This window comes from Oncorhynchus nerka, linkage group LG2, assembly GCF_034236695.1.
Source record: "Oncorhynchus nerka isolate Pitt River linkage group LG2, Oner_Uvic_2.0, whole genome shotgun sequence".
Classification (NCBI taxonomy): domain Eukaryota; kingdom Metazoa; phylum Chordata; class Actinopteri; order Salmoniformes; family Salmonidae; genus Oncorhynchus; species Oncorhynchus nerka.
Genome location: NC_088397.1, coordinates 79,646,249 through 79,666,914, shown reverse-complemented (window position 1 = coordinate 79,666,914; position 20,666 = coordinate 79,646,249). Strand labels below are relative to the sequence as shown.

The following is a 20,666-nucleotide window of genomic DNA, read 5'->3' as shown; positions in this document are numbered from 1 at the left end:
ATAGCACAGCAAAGAGATGAGCTCTCCTTTCCAAACCTGCCTTACCATTACATTTATGGTCTTGCTACATTGGTGAGAGAGATTTTCAGTCAAGAAAAAATAGGAGGTAAAATTACAGAACAATGTTGGGTGTAATTGCAGGGTATTCTTTGAGAGCTGAAATCAGATCAGAAATCAGATTTTATGTGACGTCGGAGATCCAGTCTGCCCACATTAGTTGCTGGTCAACTCCATCACGGAGTTGAGTTTAATTGGCTAATACTGGCTAAGAGTGCCCTACAGCAAAAGCCCTGATGGGAGTCTAAAACCAATAAATAAGGATTAAAAAGAGTTTATCTTTGCCCAGCAGCCCATTGTGTCAACAGAAGAGTAGGGAGAACATGTACAATGCATTCAGAAAGTATTCAGACCCCTTCCCTTTATCCACAAGTTGCTACATTACAGCCTTATTTTAAAATGTATTAAATAATAACAATAACTCATAATGACAAAGCGAAAACAGGTTTTTAGACATTTTGAAAATGTATTAAAAATAAAACACAGAAATACCTTATTTACATAAGTATTCAGACCCTTTGCTATGAGACTCGAAATTGAGCTCAGGTGCATCCTGTTTCCATGAATCTCCATTTAGATGTTTCTACAACTTGATTGGAGTCCACCTGTGGTAAATTCAACTGATTGGACATGATTTGGAAAGGCACACAGCTGTCTATATAAGGTCCCACAGTTGACAGTAAATGTCAGAGCAAAAACCAAGCCATTAGGTCGAAGGAATTGTCCGTAGAGCTCCGAGACAGGATTGTTTCGAAGGCACGGATCCAGGGAAGGGTACCAAGAACGCAGTGGCCTCCATCATTCATAAATGGAAGATGTTTGGAACCACCAAGACTCTTCCTAGAGCTGGCCGAACGGCCTAACTGAGCAATCAGGGGAGAAGGGCTTTGGTCAGGGAGTAGACCAAGAACCTGATGGTCACTCTGACAGAGCTCCAGAATTCCTCTGTGAAAATGGGAGAACCTTCCAGAAGGGAAGCACCACCAATCAGGCCTTTATGGTAGAGTGGCCAGATGGAAACCATTCCAGCCCGCTTGGAGTTTGCCAAAAGGCACCTAAAGGACTCTCAGACTATGAAAAACAAGATTCTATGGTCTGATGAAACCAAGATTGAACTCTTTGGCCTGAATGCCAAGTGTCACATCTGGAGGAAACCTTGCACCATCCCTACGGTGAAGCATTGTCGTGGCAGCATCATGCTGTGAGGATGTTTTTCAGCATCAGGGACTGGGAGACTAGTCAGCTTTGAGCGAAAGACGAACGGAGAAAAATACAGAGAAATCATTGATGAAAACCTGCTCCAGAGCGCTCAGGACCTCAGACTTGGGCAAAAGTTCACCTTCCAACAGGACAACGAGCCTAAGCAAACAGCCAAGACAATGCAGGAAGGGCTTCAGTCTCTTAATGTCCTTGATTGGCCCAGCCAGAGCCCGGACTTTAATTCGATTGAACATCTCTGGACAGACCTGAAAATAGCTGTGCAGCGACGCTCCCCATCCAAGCTGACAGGGCTTGAGTGGGTCTGCAGAGAAGAAATGGGAGAAAAGTCCTCAAATACAGGTGTGCCAAGCTTGTAGCGTCAAACCCAAGAAGACTCAAGGCTATAATCACTGCCAAAGGTGCTTCAACAAAGTACTGAGTAAAGGGTCTGAATACTTATGTAAATCTGTTTTTGCTTTGTCATTATTGGGTATTGTGTGTAGATTGATAAGGGGGGGAACAATTTAATACATTTTAGGATAATGCTGTAATATAATAAAATGTGGAAAAAGTCAAGGGGTCTGAATTATTTCCAAATGCACAGTGTAACCATTATAGACAAACATTCTTTTAGTATTTCTCCGGTATGTTTCCTCAAGGATAAAGCCTCCACTTCTATGTAAAATATAATAAAACAAAAACACTAAAGTAAATACTACAGTAATTTCTGAAAAAATACTACAGTAATTATTACAGTATACTACAGGCCTCAAAAACACTACAGTAAATACTACAGTATACTACAGTCCAAAAACACTACAATAATTACTACAGTATACTACTGTTTTCTTTTACTATGGTAATTATACTATAGCTAACTGTAAATACTAGTTTTCACAGTCATGTTTTTCCAGACTTTAGTCTATAGTATTTAGTATTGTTTCAACAAAACACCAAATAATTACATTTCTCATAGAAGAATTGTGTTGCGTTCTTCCAATAGAGTTCCAGACACTTGTAGGATACACTGTATGCCAAGAAGCATTTGAAGCTGTTCTGGCAGCTCATAGTGGCCCAACACTCTATTAACCCTTTAGATCCCAATAGAATGATGCTGTAGATTACTGAGAATTTTCAAGATAAAGCAAAATTTCTCACACATTTCAAACAAACAGACATAGCTCAAAACAAAGCACAAATGAGAATTACACAACCTCTTCTTTAATATGACATCCCATTCATGGGGCGGCAGGGTAGCCTAGTGGTTAGAGTGTTGGACTAGTAACCGGAAGGCTGCAAGTTCAAACCCCCGAGCTGACAAGGTAAAATCTATCGTTCTGCCGCTGAACAGGCAGTTAACCCACTGTTCCTAGGCCATCATTGTAAATAATACTAATTGTGTCTTCAATTAACACTCAACTCAACAAAAAAACCTAAAGTATTTAAATTGGAGTAAATATGACTAAAAATGTATTATACTTATAAATATTATTTAAATATAAATAAAACAATTCTCCAAAATGTGACCAGAGGACAACATTCAGAAAGTATTTAAAAACCCACACAAAGTAGGTTATGTGATTGTTAAAGAAGTAAGAATTGTTGTCAATGTAAAAACGCAAAGAACTATTCAGAGACTAGTTCAAAATGTAGGTAACCTCTCTCAATAAGATTTAGGACAGACAAGGCCTGACACAAAATGTAGAAATAATAGCCTACTTTGACAACAATTCAGTGAATGCAACACTTATTAGATAGAGACAGATAAAGAGAGAAGATACAAAACACAACAACTGTTCAGAGACAATAAAATATTTGTAGGACAAATCCATATTTCACACTTTAGTGTTTCCATTTAGCCTAAAACATGTCATGTTAAGCACGGCCCCATCCTGCAAAGTGGCACAGAACACGTACAATACCAGTCAAAAGTTTGGACACACCTACTCATTTAAGGGTTTTTCTTTATTTTTTTATTATTTTCTACATGGTAGATTAATAGCGAAGGCATCAAAACTATTAAATAACACATATGGAATAATTTGCCTTGATGAAAGCTTTGCACACTCTTGGCATTCTCTCAACCAGCTTCACCTGGAATGCTTTTCCAATACTCTTGAAGGAGTTCCCACATATGCTGAGCACTTGTTGGCTGCCTTTCCTTCACTCTGCGGTCCAACTCATCCCAAACCATCTCAATTGGGTTGAGGTCGGGTGATTGTGGAGGCCAGGTCATCTGATGCAGCACTCCATCACTCTCCTTCTTGGTCAAATAGCCCTTACACAGCAAAGCACCCTCACACCATCACACCTCCTCCTCCATGCTTCACGGTGGGAACCACACATACGGAGATCATCCGTTCATCTGCTCTGCGTCTCACAAACACACGGCGGTTGGAACCAAAAATCTCAAATTTGGACCTCTGAACAGTTTATGTTGAGATGTGTCTGTTACCTGAATTCTGTGAAGCGTTTATTTGGGCTGCAATTTCTGAGACTGGTAACTCTGCTGAACTTATCCTCTGCAGCAGAGGTAACTGTGGGTCTTCCTTTCCTGTTGCCGGTCCTCATGAGATCAAGTTTCATCATAGTGCTTGATGGTTTTTGCAACTGCACTTGATGAAATTTTAAAAGTTCTTGACATTGTCTTGATTGACTGTATTCATGTTTTAAAGTTAGGATGGACTGTAATTTCTCTTTGCTTATTTGAGCTGTTGAATCTTGTTATGTTCATACAAATTTTTACACATGTTAAGTTTGCTGAAAATAAACGCAGTTGACAGTGAGAGGACGTTTCTTTTTTTACTGAGTTCATATATTTTGTGTCCTCTATTGTCCATATTTGGTCAAACTATACCCGCCATGGGCCGTCAAATTCTGTGACACATGGGAATGCATTTGGATTAAATTAACTTCCAGTCTCCAACTCCCATATTTCACCAACTAGCCACTACAGTAATTTATTGTTTTTATAACAGTAAATAAGAGTATTGTCAACAGTGTGCTGCTAACAGCTAGTGTCCTCACTGTCCAACTGCTGTCTCGAACCAGCGAGGCTCTGCTTAGCAAAACATACGTGACGGTCCTTGCTTGACATCGTTACCAACGGGTGGCACCAGCCACAACATTTCAAGCTATCTATGGAGTGAGCTTATGGCACATTCTTACCTCCGTTACACATGCCTTTGGACTTTTGTCAATGCAGGCACTAAAACTGAGTATACAGATCAGGCTTTAATTCTATTTTAACTGATATGTCTCATGCTGTTCCCACAGTAAGTCATATCTCTTACCCTTCTTTGGTGACGTGCTTTTGCATTACCCATGACTGCGTTTCGGAGGAAGAAAATAAAAATACAATTTTGGGTAAATAGTGTATGTCATGTCTGCACAGCAGCTAGGGCCACATAGAAACAGATACAGCACAGTCCGGGAATGATTGGATCCCTTGATAAAGATGGAGAGAAAAAATACTAAGATATGTAATACAAAACTGAACTAGAGTGTATGCAAAAATATATATATATATATTTAATTTAATATAATCGCTCAGAAAGATAGGGGTCAAAATTATTGGATACCCTGTTTTCAATACCGCTGGTGTGTGTGGCCAAAGAGCTCTATTTAAATGTCATCTGACCATAATACCACCTGGAGTTTGCTAAACTGCATTGGAACTTAGATTGAAACCAGTGCTATGGTCAAAATGACACAAAATATAGGTCTTTGGCCACATACACCAGTGGTGGGTTAGGCCTTGGAAAATACCTCATACCTTTTGTCAAATATGGTGGTGGATCTTTTATGTTATGGGGTTATTTTGCTCCACTGGTCATTGGGCCCTTGTTAAGGTCAACTGCATCATAAACTTTACCAAGTACCAGGAAATGTTTTGCCAAAAACCTGGTTGCCTCTGCAGGAGGATGAAATTTGGCCACAAATGTATCTACCAGCATGATAATAGCCCCAAGCACACATCAAAATCCAAAAAGCAATGGTTAATTGACCACAAAAATCAATTCAAGTCTCTGGACTTGAACCCCAATGAAAACCTGTGGTTTGAAATTAAGAGGACAATCCATAAGCACATACAAAGGATATCAAGGATCTGGAAAGATTCTGTTTGGAGGAATGGTCTAGATCCCTCCCAATGCGTTCTCCAATCTCATGAAACATTTTGGAAAAAGGCTCAACGTTGTTATCCTCGCATGTGAAGGGTGCTGGAGTTTCAAAAACAGGGGATCCAATCATTTTAACTGCTGTCTTTTCTACTTGTTAAACAAAATATTTTTCACTAAGCAATTGTACTAATATAAAATAATATAATTTATTCTACCATTCAATTTACAGTATAGCTCAGTATTAGCAATACTTAATTCATACGGTCTTTTTTGCTCATATTTATCAAGGGATCTGTAGCATTCTTCGTCGGGCGAAATAGAGGAGGACCAAAATGCAGCGTGATGATTATCAATTTTAATAGAATACTTTAACAACGAACAAAAACAATAAACCGACAAAATGAACGAAGACGAAACAGTCCCATAATGTGAACACACACACAGGAAACAGGAACAATCACCAACAACCCAAAACAGGCTACCTAAATATGGTTCTCTATCAGGGACAACGATTGACAGCTGCCTCTGATTGAGAACCATACCAGGCCAAACACAGAAATAGAAAATCATAGACAAACTAACATAGACAACCCACCCAACTCACGCCCTGACCATACTAAAACAAAAGACAAAACAAAGGAACTAAGGTCAGAACGTGACAGTACCCCCCCCCCCCCCCCCCAAAGGTGCGGACTCCGGCCGCAAAACCTGAACCTATAGCGGTGGGTCTGGGTGGGTGTCTGTCCCCCCCAGGACATGGACCCCATTCCACCATAGTCTTTCTCCGCATCCTTAATCGCCTCCGTGTCCTCTTAAGAGCGACCCTCGCCGTCGACCTCGGACTGGGGACCCTAGCCACAGGTCCCGAATGGATGGGAGATTCCGGCAGCGCCGGATTGAAGGACGACTCCGGCAGCGTCGGACAGGCAGGAGACTCCGGCAGCGCCTGACAGGCGGGAGCACCTGTAGGGAGAAGATGGAGAGACAGCCTGGTGCGGGGGGGCTGCCACCGGAGGGCTGGTGCATGGAGGTGGCACCGGATAGACCGGACCGTGAAAGCGCACAGGAGGTCTCGAGCACCGAGCCTGCCCAACCCTACCTGACTGTATGCTCCCCGTAGCCAGGCCAGAGCGGTGAGGTGGAATAGCCCGCACTGGGCTGTGCTGGCGAACCGGGGACACCATGCGTAAGGCTGGTGCCATGTACACCGGCCCGAGGAGACGCACTGGAGACCAGATGCGCTGAGCCGGCTTCATGGCAGCTGGCTCGATGCTCACTCTAGCCCGGCCGATACGAGGCACTGCAATGTACCGCACCGGGCTATGCACACGCACAGGGGATACCGTGCGCCTCACGGCATAACACGGTGCCTGCCCGGTCCCTCTCGCTCTCCGGTAAGCATGGGAAGTTGGCGCAGGTCTCCTACCTGACTTCGCCACACTCCCCGTGTGCCCCCCCCCAAGATATTTTTGGGGCTGCCTCTCGGACTTCCAGCCGCGCTGCCGTGCTGCCTCTACATAATGCCGCCTCTCGGCTTTCGCTGCCTCCAGCTCAGCCTTGGGGCGGCGATACTCTCCAGCTTGTGCCCATGGTCCCTTGCCGTCCAGAATCTCCTCCCATGTCCAGGAGTCCTGCGATTCCGGCCGCTGCTGCTGCCCGTTACCATGCTGCTTGATCCTTTCCTGGTGGGTGATTCTGTAGCGTTCTTCGTTGGGCGAAAGAGAGGAGGACCAAAATGCAGGGTGATGATTATCCAGAACAACATATGTTCACCTTGTCAGCTCGGGGATTTCGGTTACTGGCCCAACACTCTAACCACTAGGCTACCTGCCTCCCCTAATGGTCTGTATATGTTGTGTAACTTCTTGTTGCTGACAACTGAAGGATTGTAAACTGTTGCAAATGATGTGAAATACAGTAATACAATCAGTACATATACAACATATGTGGAACTAACATCTATCTGACTTCAAAATTATGATGTCTGTACTGTGAACAATCTTTTCAGATCTACAATGAGAAAAGGTGGCAGTTCAGCCTGGTGTAGAATTCTCACATATGAGAAGGTGGCTTTAGACATTGAGAAGCTACTGGGTAAGAAATACAAAGCACTCAATGTAAGTAAGAAATTTGACCTCTATTATTTCAAAAAACATTTAGGGGCAGTTTCCCAGATTAAACTTTACCAACCGGCCAAAAGATGAAGCTATTATTCCTTTTACATCATTTGTCATCTCACGTTTGACTATAATATATTCAGCCAGCAATACACTAATTTCCCCCATGGACCGGCTCGTACGTAAAACATCCACCATTCAGGCTGCAAAGGCCTCAGTTTCCTCCTTAACTCGATTGAATGACTCATCGTGGGGAAAAAATTAAAAACTATGCTTACTGTTTCAATAAAACACAAGTATCATTCTCAGATTTCCGTACATTCGCGTTAGTCTGTTAACCACTGGATGAACACGCACTGCATCGGGAAATAGCATCATTGTGTTTTATTAAGACAGTACACATATTTAACAGTACACATCGAGTTAAGGAGGAAACCCCCATGGACCGGCCATTACAGGATGTTTTATGGGGGACACAGAGTACTACCGGCTGGGATGACTGCATCAACACCTAGAGGTAATAAGACATCAGGAAGAACTACACCCTCTAGGAGTCTCGGCACTAAGATTACACCTGGTCCTCGACTAAAGCCTTGTCCTGGATTATATGCAAGAATCATCTGCAAAAGGGTGTGGTCTCATCATGAATCCCAGGATTTGATACAGGAAATGTCACACATTATGTTTGCAATTCTAACATGTTCTATGAAATAAATTGATAATCTGTTTTCAGTACATTTGTACTGTATTTAGTAACTAAAATGATCTCCAAACTAGCTTTTTAGGTGTTTGTGAAAGCAAAGATTGTTGGAATGCAATTTTAGCAGGTTACATTTCAATTTATGTTGTAGTAAAATGTGTAATTTTGCATTTATCGTACAGGCTTCATCTATATCTGTGTAAGGGTTTCCCTGTGGTGAAGGAGAAGCGGACCAAAAAGCAGCGTGGTGGTTATTCATGTTCTTTAATAAAGGAACTAGACATGAAATAACTAACAAAACAATAAATGTGCGAAAACCTAAACAGTCCTATCTGGTGCAAACAGAGACAGGAACAATCACCCACAAACACACAGTGAAACCCAGGCTACCTAAGTATGATTCTCAATCAGAGACAACTAATGACACCTGCCTCTGATTGAGAACCATACTAGGCCGAAACATAGAAATACCCAAAACCTAGAAGAACAAACATAGACTGCCCACCCAACTCACGCCCTGACCATACTAAATAAATACAAAACAAAGGAAATAAAGGTCAGAACGTGACAATCTGGGAAACCGCCCCATAATGTAGAAGTTGTACAGGAACAATAGATGACAATGAAACACATTCCCCTTGTGCACAAATTACAGGGAGCTTCTACAAACATTGTAGTATAGCAATTAGATTTTTCCTTTTACATTGCAAATTAAGACAAACAAAAATGTATTTTGTCTAGTTTGACACTGAGACAACTTACAACCAAGACCAAAAAACTATGTGTGCGCAACGTTGAACGTTTGCTGGGCATAAATGACGCTCAAAACTTTTAAAATTGAAGTGAAGACCCCCAAAAACGTGTAGCCTCAGAACATTTACTGTTTACTGGGTCGGTACCAACGAATGCAGTAAACAAATAACCAAAAATATTTTCAGTCACTGAGACACAATGTAAACAAACTGAATAGGTGAACGAGAAAGCCTAGAAACACAGGAGTTAAGTAAAACCTTAATACAATGAAATTAAAATGACTGAATGCTTGTAAGGCAAGCATACTAGATGATCAAAACATTAGATCACATCAGAAAAGCCTGAATGGGTTCGCCAACTCCCCAACTATACAAGACAAGTATGTTATAACTAAACATAATTGTACTTACCTTGAAAGGCTACATTGACATTAGTATATTGACGTTTATACAACCGGTGGGACTAATCCTGAATGCTGATTGGGTAAAACCGCATTCCAGCCTGTGTCTATTTCACAAGTTACCACCAGCTAAATCTATGACGTTGAAATGCCCATTTACTATAGTCCATCTCAATGCGCAACCCACGGTCTCATCAACCCTGCCAGGAAAGGTATAAACTTAATCTCTACTATAAAAAGTATCTAGACATTATCTACCATTTCTTTTAGATTAGCATTTGGTTTTCAACAGCAGAGATTTGTATAATTGTACTTACTATCCACAGACTCAAATGTGTAGTCTTTACCATCATGAGATAAACAGCCATAAACAGGCCTGGAATCTCAGTCCATACTTCACACCTGGATGGTCCCATAGTAGTCGTTTGGCCTGTCGAAAGCTGCAAGCTGCCTGGAAACAGTGGGGGAGTTGTCCTGGTAGATGAAGAAGCTCTGTCCTTGAAAGCTCAGAGTGGTATTGCGGGCTCCTCGGAGAATCTCGATCTTCTCATGGAAAAAGTGCACTCGAAGAATTATGTCACGGGGACTCTCACCATCCCGGGGCTTTGGGCGCAGCGGTGGGCACGATCAATCAGGGGCTTCTCATCTAATGCAAGAAAATCCTTCAGCAGCCCAGAAACTAAATCCGTGGCGCGAGGCATTTCCGCTGACTCTGGGACCGATACAAGTCTCAGGTTATTGCGGCGAGAGAATCCCTCTAAACTCACACAGCTCTCCTTCACCTTTTTCAAATCCACAGCCAGGCGTTTCACGTCAGCCTCCATGGATGAAGTTAAGCCGGAGACATTGGTAGCAGGAGGTCTCCAGTGCTGCAATCGTTGTAGTGTGCAACGCTGTTGTTGTTTTGAGTGATGTGATTGCTGGCACCGTCTCGTTCCGCAGGATGGTTAGATCTGATTTTAAAGTATCAGAGACCTCCTGTATTCGGGCCTTAATCGTAGCAACTACCTCCGTTTTAATTTCAACTATGTCAGAGCGTAGTAGTTTGACGGCCTCGAGAATGTTCATTTCAGCACCGCCAGGCCAAGCCGCACCCCCAGGTAAAGTGTGAGTCCCCGGGACTCAGGAGAGGGCGGTGATAAGAGTGGGTCTTGTAGGCCGGGTTTTCTCAAAGTCATGTTTTTGGGCTTATGTTTCGTCAACATGCTGACATCCGAAAGCAAAGCAGTCTTGGTTTTTACGGAAAGGGATCACCAAACTAATATTTACGGTTCTGCTGCAAAATTCACATAAACTTTAAGAATACCGCGGGAGCAAACGGAAAACATGTCAGTCGCAAATCCCGTCCCTCCAACCCCCCAACCAAAGTATTTTTGACACAATAAATAACACAACTGGTATATTTGTGTCACAGATATAAATAAAATGTCAACAATTGCCAAAAGGAAATGAAATAATGAAAAATGATTATGTATTTATTTACCTTCATTTTACCCAGAAATCTCTAAGAGAGCCAGCTAAAGCAGAAAAGCATAAATACACAGAACCATAAGGTCACATCAAATGAGTGACTTTATATCAATGTCAGTTAGAATGCAAAAACATGATGCATAGTTATCAATGAGACTAGCTTATCTAATACAAGTGTGCACTGTTGTGTGTTACATGTACACTCTTGGGGAAAAAATGCTCTATCTATTACAGTAACGAAAAGGGTTCTTCGCCTGGCGTCATGACACCCCTTTTCTGTTCCAAGTAGAACCGTTTTTGATCTCGGTAGAACCCTTTTGGGTTCCATGTAGAACCCTTTACCCAGAGGGTTTTACATGGAACCCAAACGAGTTCGACCTGGAACCAAAAAGGGTTTTGCTATGGCGACAGCCAATGAACCCTGTGTATAGTTCAAAGTAATATAAAACTCAACCAGTGCACTTACATTCTTTCAAGCTTTTTGTCACACAAAAGGTGCATATTGCATCTATAAACAGTATAGGCCTTTACATTTAAGTGAAATGATACAACCACAATATGAAAACATTGAAATGAGAACTTTCATTCCAATCTTACTTCATCCTGTCTGCAAAACAAATGTCCAAAAGACTACAATCACCTTGAAAGGCTACATTGACCTTGAAAGGCTACATTGACATTAGTATATTGACCTTTTTACAACCGGTGGGACTAATCCTGAATGCTGATTGGGTAAAACCGCATTCCAGCCTGTGTCTATTTCACAAGTTACCACCGGCTAAATCTATGACGTTGAAATGCCCATTTACTATAGTCCATCTCAATGCGCAACCCACGGTCTCATCAACCCTGCCAGGAAAGGTATAAACTTAATCTCTACTATAAAAAGTATCTAGACATTATCTACCATTTCTGCTGTCTGTCTCTCCGACCTTTTCAATATTGTATTGCGATCTCCATCGTCCCAAATAAACGAGTCAGACAGGAAATTGAGCAACATAGACAACTTTTTTTCAGTTGACTGGCTAAATCGATACTTTGTTGCGAAAACTAAAATGGATGAATGGAAGATTTCTTCTGATCTTTTTGGCGGCATGACTATGGATGAATAAAAAGAGATGTCAGTAATACCCAGGCATGCAGATTTGGGGGAAACTGCATTGAATGACCTAGAGAAAAGACAACGGGAAAAAAACACATAAGAATACAAACTGGGCTGTCCGTTGCTTCGATGGCTGGCTAGCAGAGAAGAAAAACGTTGTTGACTTCAAAACTGTCACTAAGGAAAAGTTTAATATCCTTCTCCAACATTTTAATGGAAATTAACAAAATGGGAAGGTGGAGCAGTACATAAGTAGCTACCTGGCACTCCGGAGTGGGCTCAACCAGTTTCTAAATTACACACCCATCGGTCGCAGCTGATGCCTTATGAAGGACACTGAATTTACCACGTCGAATCATGTATTTCTGGGCAACATCAAACAGCTAAGAAGGCAAGGAAAATATATCAAACAGCCACCCTCCCATCACCGAGAAGGACATGGCCCCGCTCCAAAACTCCCAGGCTCTGAATCCCGGTACACCATGGGGTCTGGTCGAGAAGGTGTGGTTTGACCTCCGGTAACATCTGGGTCGAAGAGGAAAAGAGGGGAACAGACAACTAAACTCTAACTCATTCCTCGTAAAAACAGATGAGAGCGTTCTAAGGTTTGCTGTTCATAATTTGAACTCGTAATTAGGCTATTGGAAAACAATATTATAACAGGCCACAAAGAATCATCTGGACCTACGGGAGAGGGGCAGGGGGTACAAGAGTGGATTCATGTTCAAGCAGCCAGGGAGGCCACTATGCCCGGTGGCATCACTGGAGAAATATCTATCGAAATGCCCGGGGAACGCCCGATCTGGTACATGTCAGAGCAAATGGGCATGAACTATCTGGCAGAACTTCTACCTAAGATCTGCAGGGCAGCAGGAAGAACTACATACACAAATCACAGCATCAGGACAATGACAGTCTAGAAACTGGCCAATGCTGGTTTAGAAGCGAGCAAGATTATGTCAGTGAGTGGGCATCGGTGTGACGGTTCGCTCCATAGCTACTGGCTTCCATCACTGACAGGATGTGCCTGCAGGAAGGGTACCATATGAGGGAGGAGGATATCTTCCCTCTAACACACAGCGATGAGATTGCCTGTAATGATAACAAGCACAGTCCGATGATGCTGTGACACATCGCCCCAGACCATGACGGACCCTGCACCTCCAAATCAATCCTGCTCCAGAGTACAGGCCTCGGTGTAAACCTCATTCCTTCGACTATAAACGTGAATCCGACCATCACCTCTGGTGAGACAAAACTGCGACTCATCAGTTTTAGAGCACTTTTGCCAGTCCTGTCTGGTCCAGCGACGGGGGGTTTGTGCCCATAGGCGAAGCTGTTGCCGGTGATGTCTGGTGAGGACCTGCCTTACAACAGGCCTACATGCCCTCAGTCCAGCCTCGCTCAGCCTATTGCGGACAGTCTGAGCACTGATGGAGGGATTGTGCATTCCAGGTGTTACTCGAGCAGATGTTGTTGCCATCCTGTACCTGTCTCGCAGGTGTGATTTTCGGATGTACCGATCCTGTGCAGGTGTTGTTTACACGTGGTCTGCCACTGCGAGGATGATCAGCTGACCGTCCTGTCTCCCTGTGGTGCTTTCTTAGGGGTTTCACATTACGGACATTGCAATGTATTGCCCTGGCCACATCTGCAGTCCTCATGCCTTCTTGCAGCATGCCTAAGGCACATTCACGTAGATGAGCAGGGACCCTATCTTTGAAAGACAAGGTCCTGATAAAGGACCACAGGGAGACAGGACGGTCTTTTTTTGCTGAGTTTAAAAACTGTAGTCTATTCTACTGTATCTAAGTCTATCCCGCTCTGACATTGCTTATCCATATATTTATATATTCTTAATTCATCATTCCTTTACTCAGATTTGTGTGTATTGTTGTAAATTTGTAGATATTACTTGTTAGATATTACTGCGCTGTCGGAGCTAGAAACAAGCATTTTCGCTACAACCGCAATAATATCTGCTAAACACGTGTATGTGACCAATAACATTTGATTTGAATAGCAGGCAGGCATATTCATGGTAATTTTCAACCTCTCCTTGTCCCAGTCTGTAATCTCCACGTTTTAAGATGACCATCATCAATCCTGTTCCCAAGATTTCTAAGGCTTCATGCCACAATGACTACCGGCCTGTAGCACTCACATCTGAAATCATGAAGTACTTTGAGAGACTGGTTAAGGCACAAATCAACTCCATCAACGCAGACACGCAAGACCAACTCCAATTTGCATGCCGCCCCAACAGAGCCATAGATGACGAAATCCACACCTCCCTCACCCACCTAGATAATAATGGCGCCGAAGGAGATGGACGCTATTTGTAACTTATTTTGTTCATAATGTTTCTGCCACCGTGTCTTATGACCAAACAGAGCTTATTGATATGCAACGATTACTCACCCCGTACTGGAGGAAATCTTCTTCTTCAACGAGTCGGACGGGAAGGATTTACTCCAGACACCCGATAAGGCCCTCATCCCCGTCATTCGCAGGAGGAAAAGACGGAGGTATCGTGGACGACGGTCCGGGTGCCTTGTAAGGATACATCGCAGAGAGGGTAATCTACCTTTACCATCGGTCCTACTAGTCAACTTAGAATCAATCAATAATAAAATAGACGAACTACGAGCACGTATATCCTACCAACGGGACATTAAAAACTGTAACATCTTATGTTCCACAGAGACATGGCTGAATAACGACATGATTAACATACAGCTTTAATTTATTTGACCAGGTCAGAACAGTGGCGTCTGGTAAGACAAGGGGTGGCAGCCTATGCATATTTGTAAACAATAGCTGGTGCATGAAATCTAAGGAAGTATCGAGATTATGCTCACTTGAGGTAGAGTATTTCATGATAAGCTGTAGACCACACTATTTACCAAGAGAGTTTACATCTATATTTTTTGTATCTGTCTATATACCATCGCAGACCGATGCTGGTACTAAGACCGCACTCAATGAGCTGTACACGGCCATAAGCAAACAGGAAACGCTCTTCCAGAGGCGGCTCTCCTAGTGGCTGGGGACTTTGATGCAGGCAAACTGAAATCTGTTTTACCTAAATTCTATCAGCATGTTAAATGTGCAACCAGAGGAGAAAAAAACTCTAGACCACCTTTACTCCACACACAGAGATGGGTATAAAGCTCTCTCTCACACTCCATTTGGCAAATCTGACCATAATTCTATCCTCGTGATTCCTGCTTACAAGCATAAACTAAAGCAGGAAGCACCATTGACAGTCAATAAAAAAGTGGTCAGATGAAGCAGATGCTAAGCTACAGGACTGTTTTGCGAGCACAGACTGGAGTATGGTCCGGGATTCTTCAGGTGGCATTGAGGAGTACACCACATCAGTCACTGTCTTCATCAATAAGTGCATCGATGATGTCGGCCCACAGTGACTGTACGTACATACCCCAACCAGAAGCCATGGATTAGAGGCAACATTCGCTCTGAGCTAAATGGTAGAGCTGCCACTTTCAAGGAGCAGGACTCTAACCCGGAAGCTTATAAGAAATCCCGCTATGCCCTCCGACGAACCATCAAACAGGCAAAGTGTCAACACGGGACTAAGATCGAATCGTACTACACCGGCTTCAACGCTCGTCGGATGTGGCAGGGCTTGCAAACTATTACAGACTACAAAGGGAAGCACAGCCGCTGAAACACTGAAACATGCATGCGAGCCTCAGCTGTTCAGGACCACTGTGTGATCACCTTCTCCATAGTTGATGTGTGTAAGACCTTTAAACAGGTCAAGGCCGCAGGGCCAGACGGATTACCAGGATGGGTACTCTGAGCATGTGTTGACCAACTGGCAAGTATTTTCACTGATATTTTCAACCTTTCCCTGTCTGAGTCTGTAATACCAACATGTTTCAAGCAGACCACCATAATTCCTTTCCTAAGAAAGCGAAAGTAACCTGCCTAAATGATTACCGCCCAGTAGCACTCACTTCGGTAGCCATGAAGTGCTTTGAAAGACTGGTCATGGCTCACATCAATGCCAACATGCCGGAAAACCTAGACCCACTCCAATTCATATTCCACCCCAACAGATCCACAGATAATGCAATCTTAATCGCACTCCACACTGCCCTTTCCCACCTGGACAGAAGGAACACTAATGTGAGAAAGCTGTTCATTGTCTACAGCTCAGTGTTCAACACAATAGTACCCACAATGCTCCGAACTAAGCTAAGGACCTTGGGACTAATCACCCTCTGCAACTGGATCCTGACGGGCCATTCGGCGCATATGACATTGAATTTTATTTGAATGGGCAGGGGTGCAACCATGGGTGGGCCTGGGAGTGCATAGGCCCACCCACTTGTGTGACAAAACTGCACATTTTAGTGGCCTTTTATTGTCCACAGCACAAGGTGCACCTGTGTAATGATCATGCTGTTTAGTCAGCGTTTTATGCCACACCTGTCAGGTGGATGGATTATCTTGGCAAAGGAGAAATGCTCAGTAACAGAGATGTAAACCAATTTGTGCACAACATTTGAGAGAAATTAGCTTTTTGTGCGTTTGGAACATTTCAGCTCATGAAACATGGGACCAATACTTTACATGTTGCGTTTTATATTTTTGTTGAGTATACACTGTTCGATCAATTTCTGTTTATGCAAGAAAACAGGTACTGAATAGTGTAGCTAATAGTGCTGAGAGCGATTAGAGCTTTTTGATTTTGGTATTGATAATAAAAAAATAAACATTATTTTCAGTTTTAACATTAAATGCACTGTGTTGTGGGTTGACTGCTGTAACAACACAGAATAAAACAATGAATAAAAGTACAATGATGGTAGTGACTGTCCATTACAGCTTATCACTTATTAACCATTTACTCACATAACCTTAATAAAATATCAGTTGTGTATATTACTTTTTAATTTATTACTTTATTATTTCATTCCAAGTCATCATCTCACCCTCTATAACGCTGCTGTCTGACACAATCACAATTTTACTAGTCCTTCGAAGTAAATAACGCATACCTTTATCACTGCTGAATACCAACTATCAATTAGAAAATGTATTTCCAGTTAGAGATACCTCGTGAAGCAACTGTCCAGAGTGGGATCTCTGCTACTTTTAGAGTTATGTTCTAATGGCAAGGGTGCATTAAGATGGAGGAATTCAAATATGACATTGTTTTTAGCACTACCCACAAAGTTCTTAAACTCTTAAACTCGGAACTGCTGAAACTGGATTTTAAAGAACTGCTTCTAGCTTTGAAAGACTCCAAAAAGTGTCTGACTATTTCAGGTCTTGTGCCATCGCTGGGCAGCTGCCGCGAAAGATTCAGCAGGCTACTTGCATTACACATCTGGCTAAAATACTGCTGTAGCTCTGTTGGCATAACTTTTATAGATAACTATGACACATTCTGGAAACAGAAGGTGCTCTAAAGGAATGACGGAGTCCATCCAAATCATCTTAGTGCCTGGACCCTGTCCACACATTTCAAGGCCGTGTTGACACAATTACTTATCAGTGACCCAAACCCTGCTCAGATAATCCCTACCATTGTGTTGCTGAACTGTCATAGTGCTGCTGCAAATATACATTTTCCCAGGGGTGTTGTCAGTCATAATGTAAATAACCTAATTTGTGTTCCTCTACATGCCTCTGTCAATCCGACGGGTGCTGTAAGCAATAACCATGTGCCTATGAACCTGAGTTCTACTGTTAGCACTGAGACGGGTTGCCCTAGTAGGAAGCCCACTGTGAGCACTGAGACGGGTTGCCCTAGTAGGAAGCCCACTGTGAGCACTGAGACGGGTTGCCCTAGTAGGAAACCCACTGTGAGCACTGAGACGGGTTGCCCTAGTAGGAAGCCCAGTGTGAGCACTGAGACGGGTTGCCCTAGTAGGAAGCCCACTGTTAGCACTGAGACGGGTTGCCCTAGTAGGAAGCCCACTGTGAGCACTGAGACGGGTTGCCCTAGTAGGAAGCCCACTGTTAGCACTGAGACGGGTTGCCATAGTAGGAAGCCCACTGTGTGCAGTTCACCCTGCACTATCGGCTCAATTGTAAATATCACTGTCATGTCTACCTCTGATAAGCCTCTCAGTAAATTCATTTTAAAAAAGTGCAAAAAAATAGCCCAAAATAACATATGTAGCCAAAGAAACAAGGTTCATGAAATCAAATCAAATTTTATCTGTCACATGCACCGAATACAACAGATGTACACCTTACAGTGAAATGCTTACAAGCCCTTAACCAACAATGACGTTTTAAGAAAAATAAGTGTTAAGTAAAACTTGAAATCGATAACTTGCGAGAAATAGAAGCATTCATATACTGGCTATCTCTGAAACACACTTAGATAACTCCTTTGATGATACAATGTTAGCAATATATGGTTATAACATCTACAGAAGAGACATAAATGCCAATGGTGGAGGAGTAGCTATTTATATTCAGATGCTGTTGAAGTAATATGGCTACAGGTTCACCTGCCTCATCTAAATCCTATTATTTTGGGAAGTTGCTATAGACAACCAAGTGCTAACAGTCAGTATCTCGATAATATGTGTGAAATGCCTGATAATGTGTGTGATATCAACAAATATATATTTTCTGGGTGACCTAAATATTGACTGGTTTTCATAAAGCTGTCCACTTCAAACTGTAAAGTTCCAAAGGCTGGGTCTAATGTAGTGTATAAGATATAATACAATAGGTTTTGTAGTGATTGCTATGTTGAAGATATCAAGAATATTTGCTGGTCTGTTGTGTGTAATGAGGAACAAGCAGATGCTGCACTTGACACAGTCATGAAATTGCTTATTCCAGTTACTAATAAGCATGCACCCATTTAAGAAAATGACTGTAAAAACATAATTTACCAGAACTTTCCTCAATTGGAGGTTGCATTTAAGAAAATCAGTCTCACCCTTAACTGTCTGGTCGAGATGGGGTATCCGTCCGCTGAGGCTCCCTGCCGGGTCCGAGGCGAAGTGTGGGCACCCTGAGCCACGTCTACTGTAGCCCCCCATATGGTTAACCTCTGTCTCCTGGGAATTATCAGCAGGCGGAGTTAGCCATCCCATCCTCGTTGCCAAATTGTTGTGGAAATTCTAACCAGAAGAAGAGAGATTGTAGATTCCTCAAACAACAACTTTATTATAAGATTTGCAAAAAAAAACTATCCACTCAACAGTGCAGAGTTAAAAGCCCAACAAACAGTGTTGGCTCTCAGTTTTTATAGAAAGGACAACCTTCATTGTCTATGTGGCAGTTTAGCAGATGTGTGTAAACAGGGGTGGAGAATGTAGTGTGTAAAAGGTGATTAGTTTGTCTGTGCAGATTAAGATAGCTTGAGGTTGATAGCACGAGGGCTGAACCGTCTAGTTGGATTGCTCCTTTTTGCAAGTTTCCACATGTGACTTCCTGCAGATAGTAAAAACACAGGAAGTGTCACATGCTGTGGTCACCCGCAAACAGACCTTGGTCTTATGACTATGTCACACAAAGACAAGTTTGTATCATGTTAGAAAAAAACACTAGCATAGTGTTCTCAAATTAGTAAAATACAGGATAGCATGACTAATTTTGTAATTTTCCACAACACATCTCTTTTTTAAATTGTACCTTTATTTAACTAGGCAAGTCAGTTAAGAACAAATTCTTATTTTCAATGACGGCCTAGGAACAGTGGGTTAACTGCCTGTTCAGGGGCAGAACGACAGATTTGTACCTTGTCAGCCCGGGGGTTTGAACTTGCAACCTTCCGGTTACTAGTCCAACGCTCTAACCACTAGGCTACCCTGCCGCTCTTCAATCTAAGCCTATAGGAAAGTGTGTGCCCTCAGGCCTGGAGGGAAGCAAAAGTCATTCCTCTACCCCAAAATAGAAAAGCCCACTTTACCGGCTCAAACAGCTGACCAATCAGCCTGCTACCAACCCGTAGTAAACTTTTAGAAAAAAAGTGTTTGACCAGATGCTGTTTCACAGTAAAAAAGTAAACAACTGACTTTCAACATGCTTATAGGGAAGGCCACTCAACATGTACGGCACTTTCAAAAATCACTGATGATTGGCTGAAATAAATTCATAATAAGAAGCTTGTGGGAGCTGTTTTCCTAGTAATGATTAATGTGGAAATTGCGCAATGGAAATTGCGCAATTGATGAGACTAAACTGCTTGGTGTAACCCTGGATTGTAAACTGTGATGGTCAAAATATATTGATGCAATGGTAGCTAAGATGGTAGAGGTTGTCCTTAATAAAGCGCTGCTCCGCTTTCTTGATATTGCCATCAACAAATCAAGTCCAACAGGCCCTAGTTTTGTCCCTAGTTTTTGACTACTGCCCAGTCATATGGTTAAGTTCCACATATGCAAATTACAGTTAGCCCAGAACAGAGCAGCATGGCTGGCCCTTAAATGTACATGGAGAGATAACATTATTGGCATGCATGTCAATCACACCTGGCTCAAAGTAGAGGAGAGATTGACTGCATCACGTCTGGTCTTTCTGAGAAGTTGAAAGGAACGAGATGTCTGTTCAAAGGACTAGTACACAGCTCGGACACCCAAGCATTACCCCACAAGACAAGCCGGTCGGGGTCTCTTCACAGTCCTCAAGTCCAGAACAGACACAAAGCCATGACTACATGGAACTATATTCCACATCAACTAACTCATGCAAGCAGTAAAATCAGATTTAAAAAACAGATAAAACTACACCTTATGGAACA

General features: G+C 42.6%; 1 protein-coding gene across 2 annotated transcripts in view; it reads right to left on the bottom strand.

Moving 5' to 3' along the window:
* The window catches only part of LOC115143195 (uncharacterized), a 30,749-nt gene extending 11,656 nt beyond the window's left edge, over positions 1-19,093 (bottom strand). Inside the window, exon 1 of one of the 2 annotated variants that reach the window (XM_029683355.2) lies at positions 18,861-19,093. Coding sequence is in view for 1 of the 2 variants with exons in the window: in XM_065003180.1 (XP_064859252.1) it covers positions 14,342-14,427 (86 nt within the window). In the remaining variant the exon portion in view is untranslated. Of the gene's footprint in view, positions 1-14,341; positions 14,445-18,860 lie in introns of those variants that run through there. The other variant, XM_065003180.1, reaches the window with a different exon arrangement.
* Between the last annotated feature and the right edge of the window lie 1,573 nt (positions 19,094-20,666).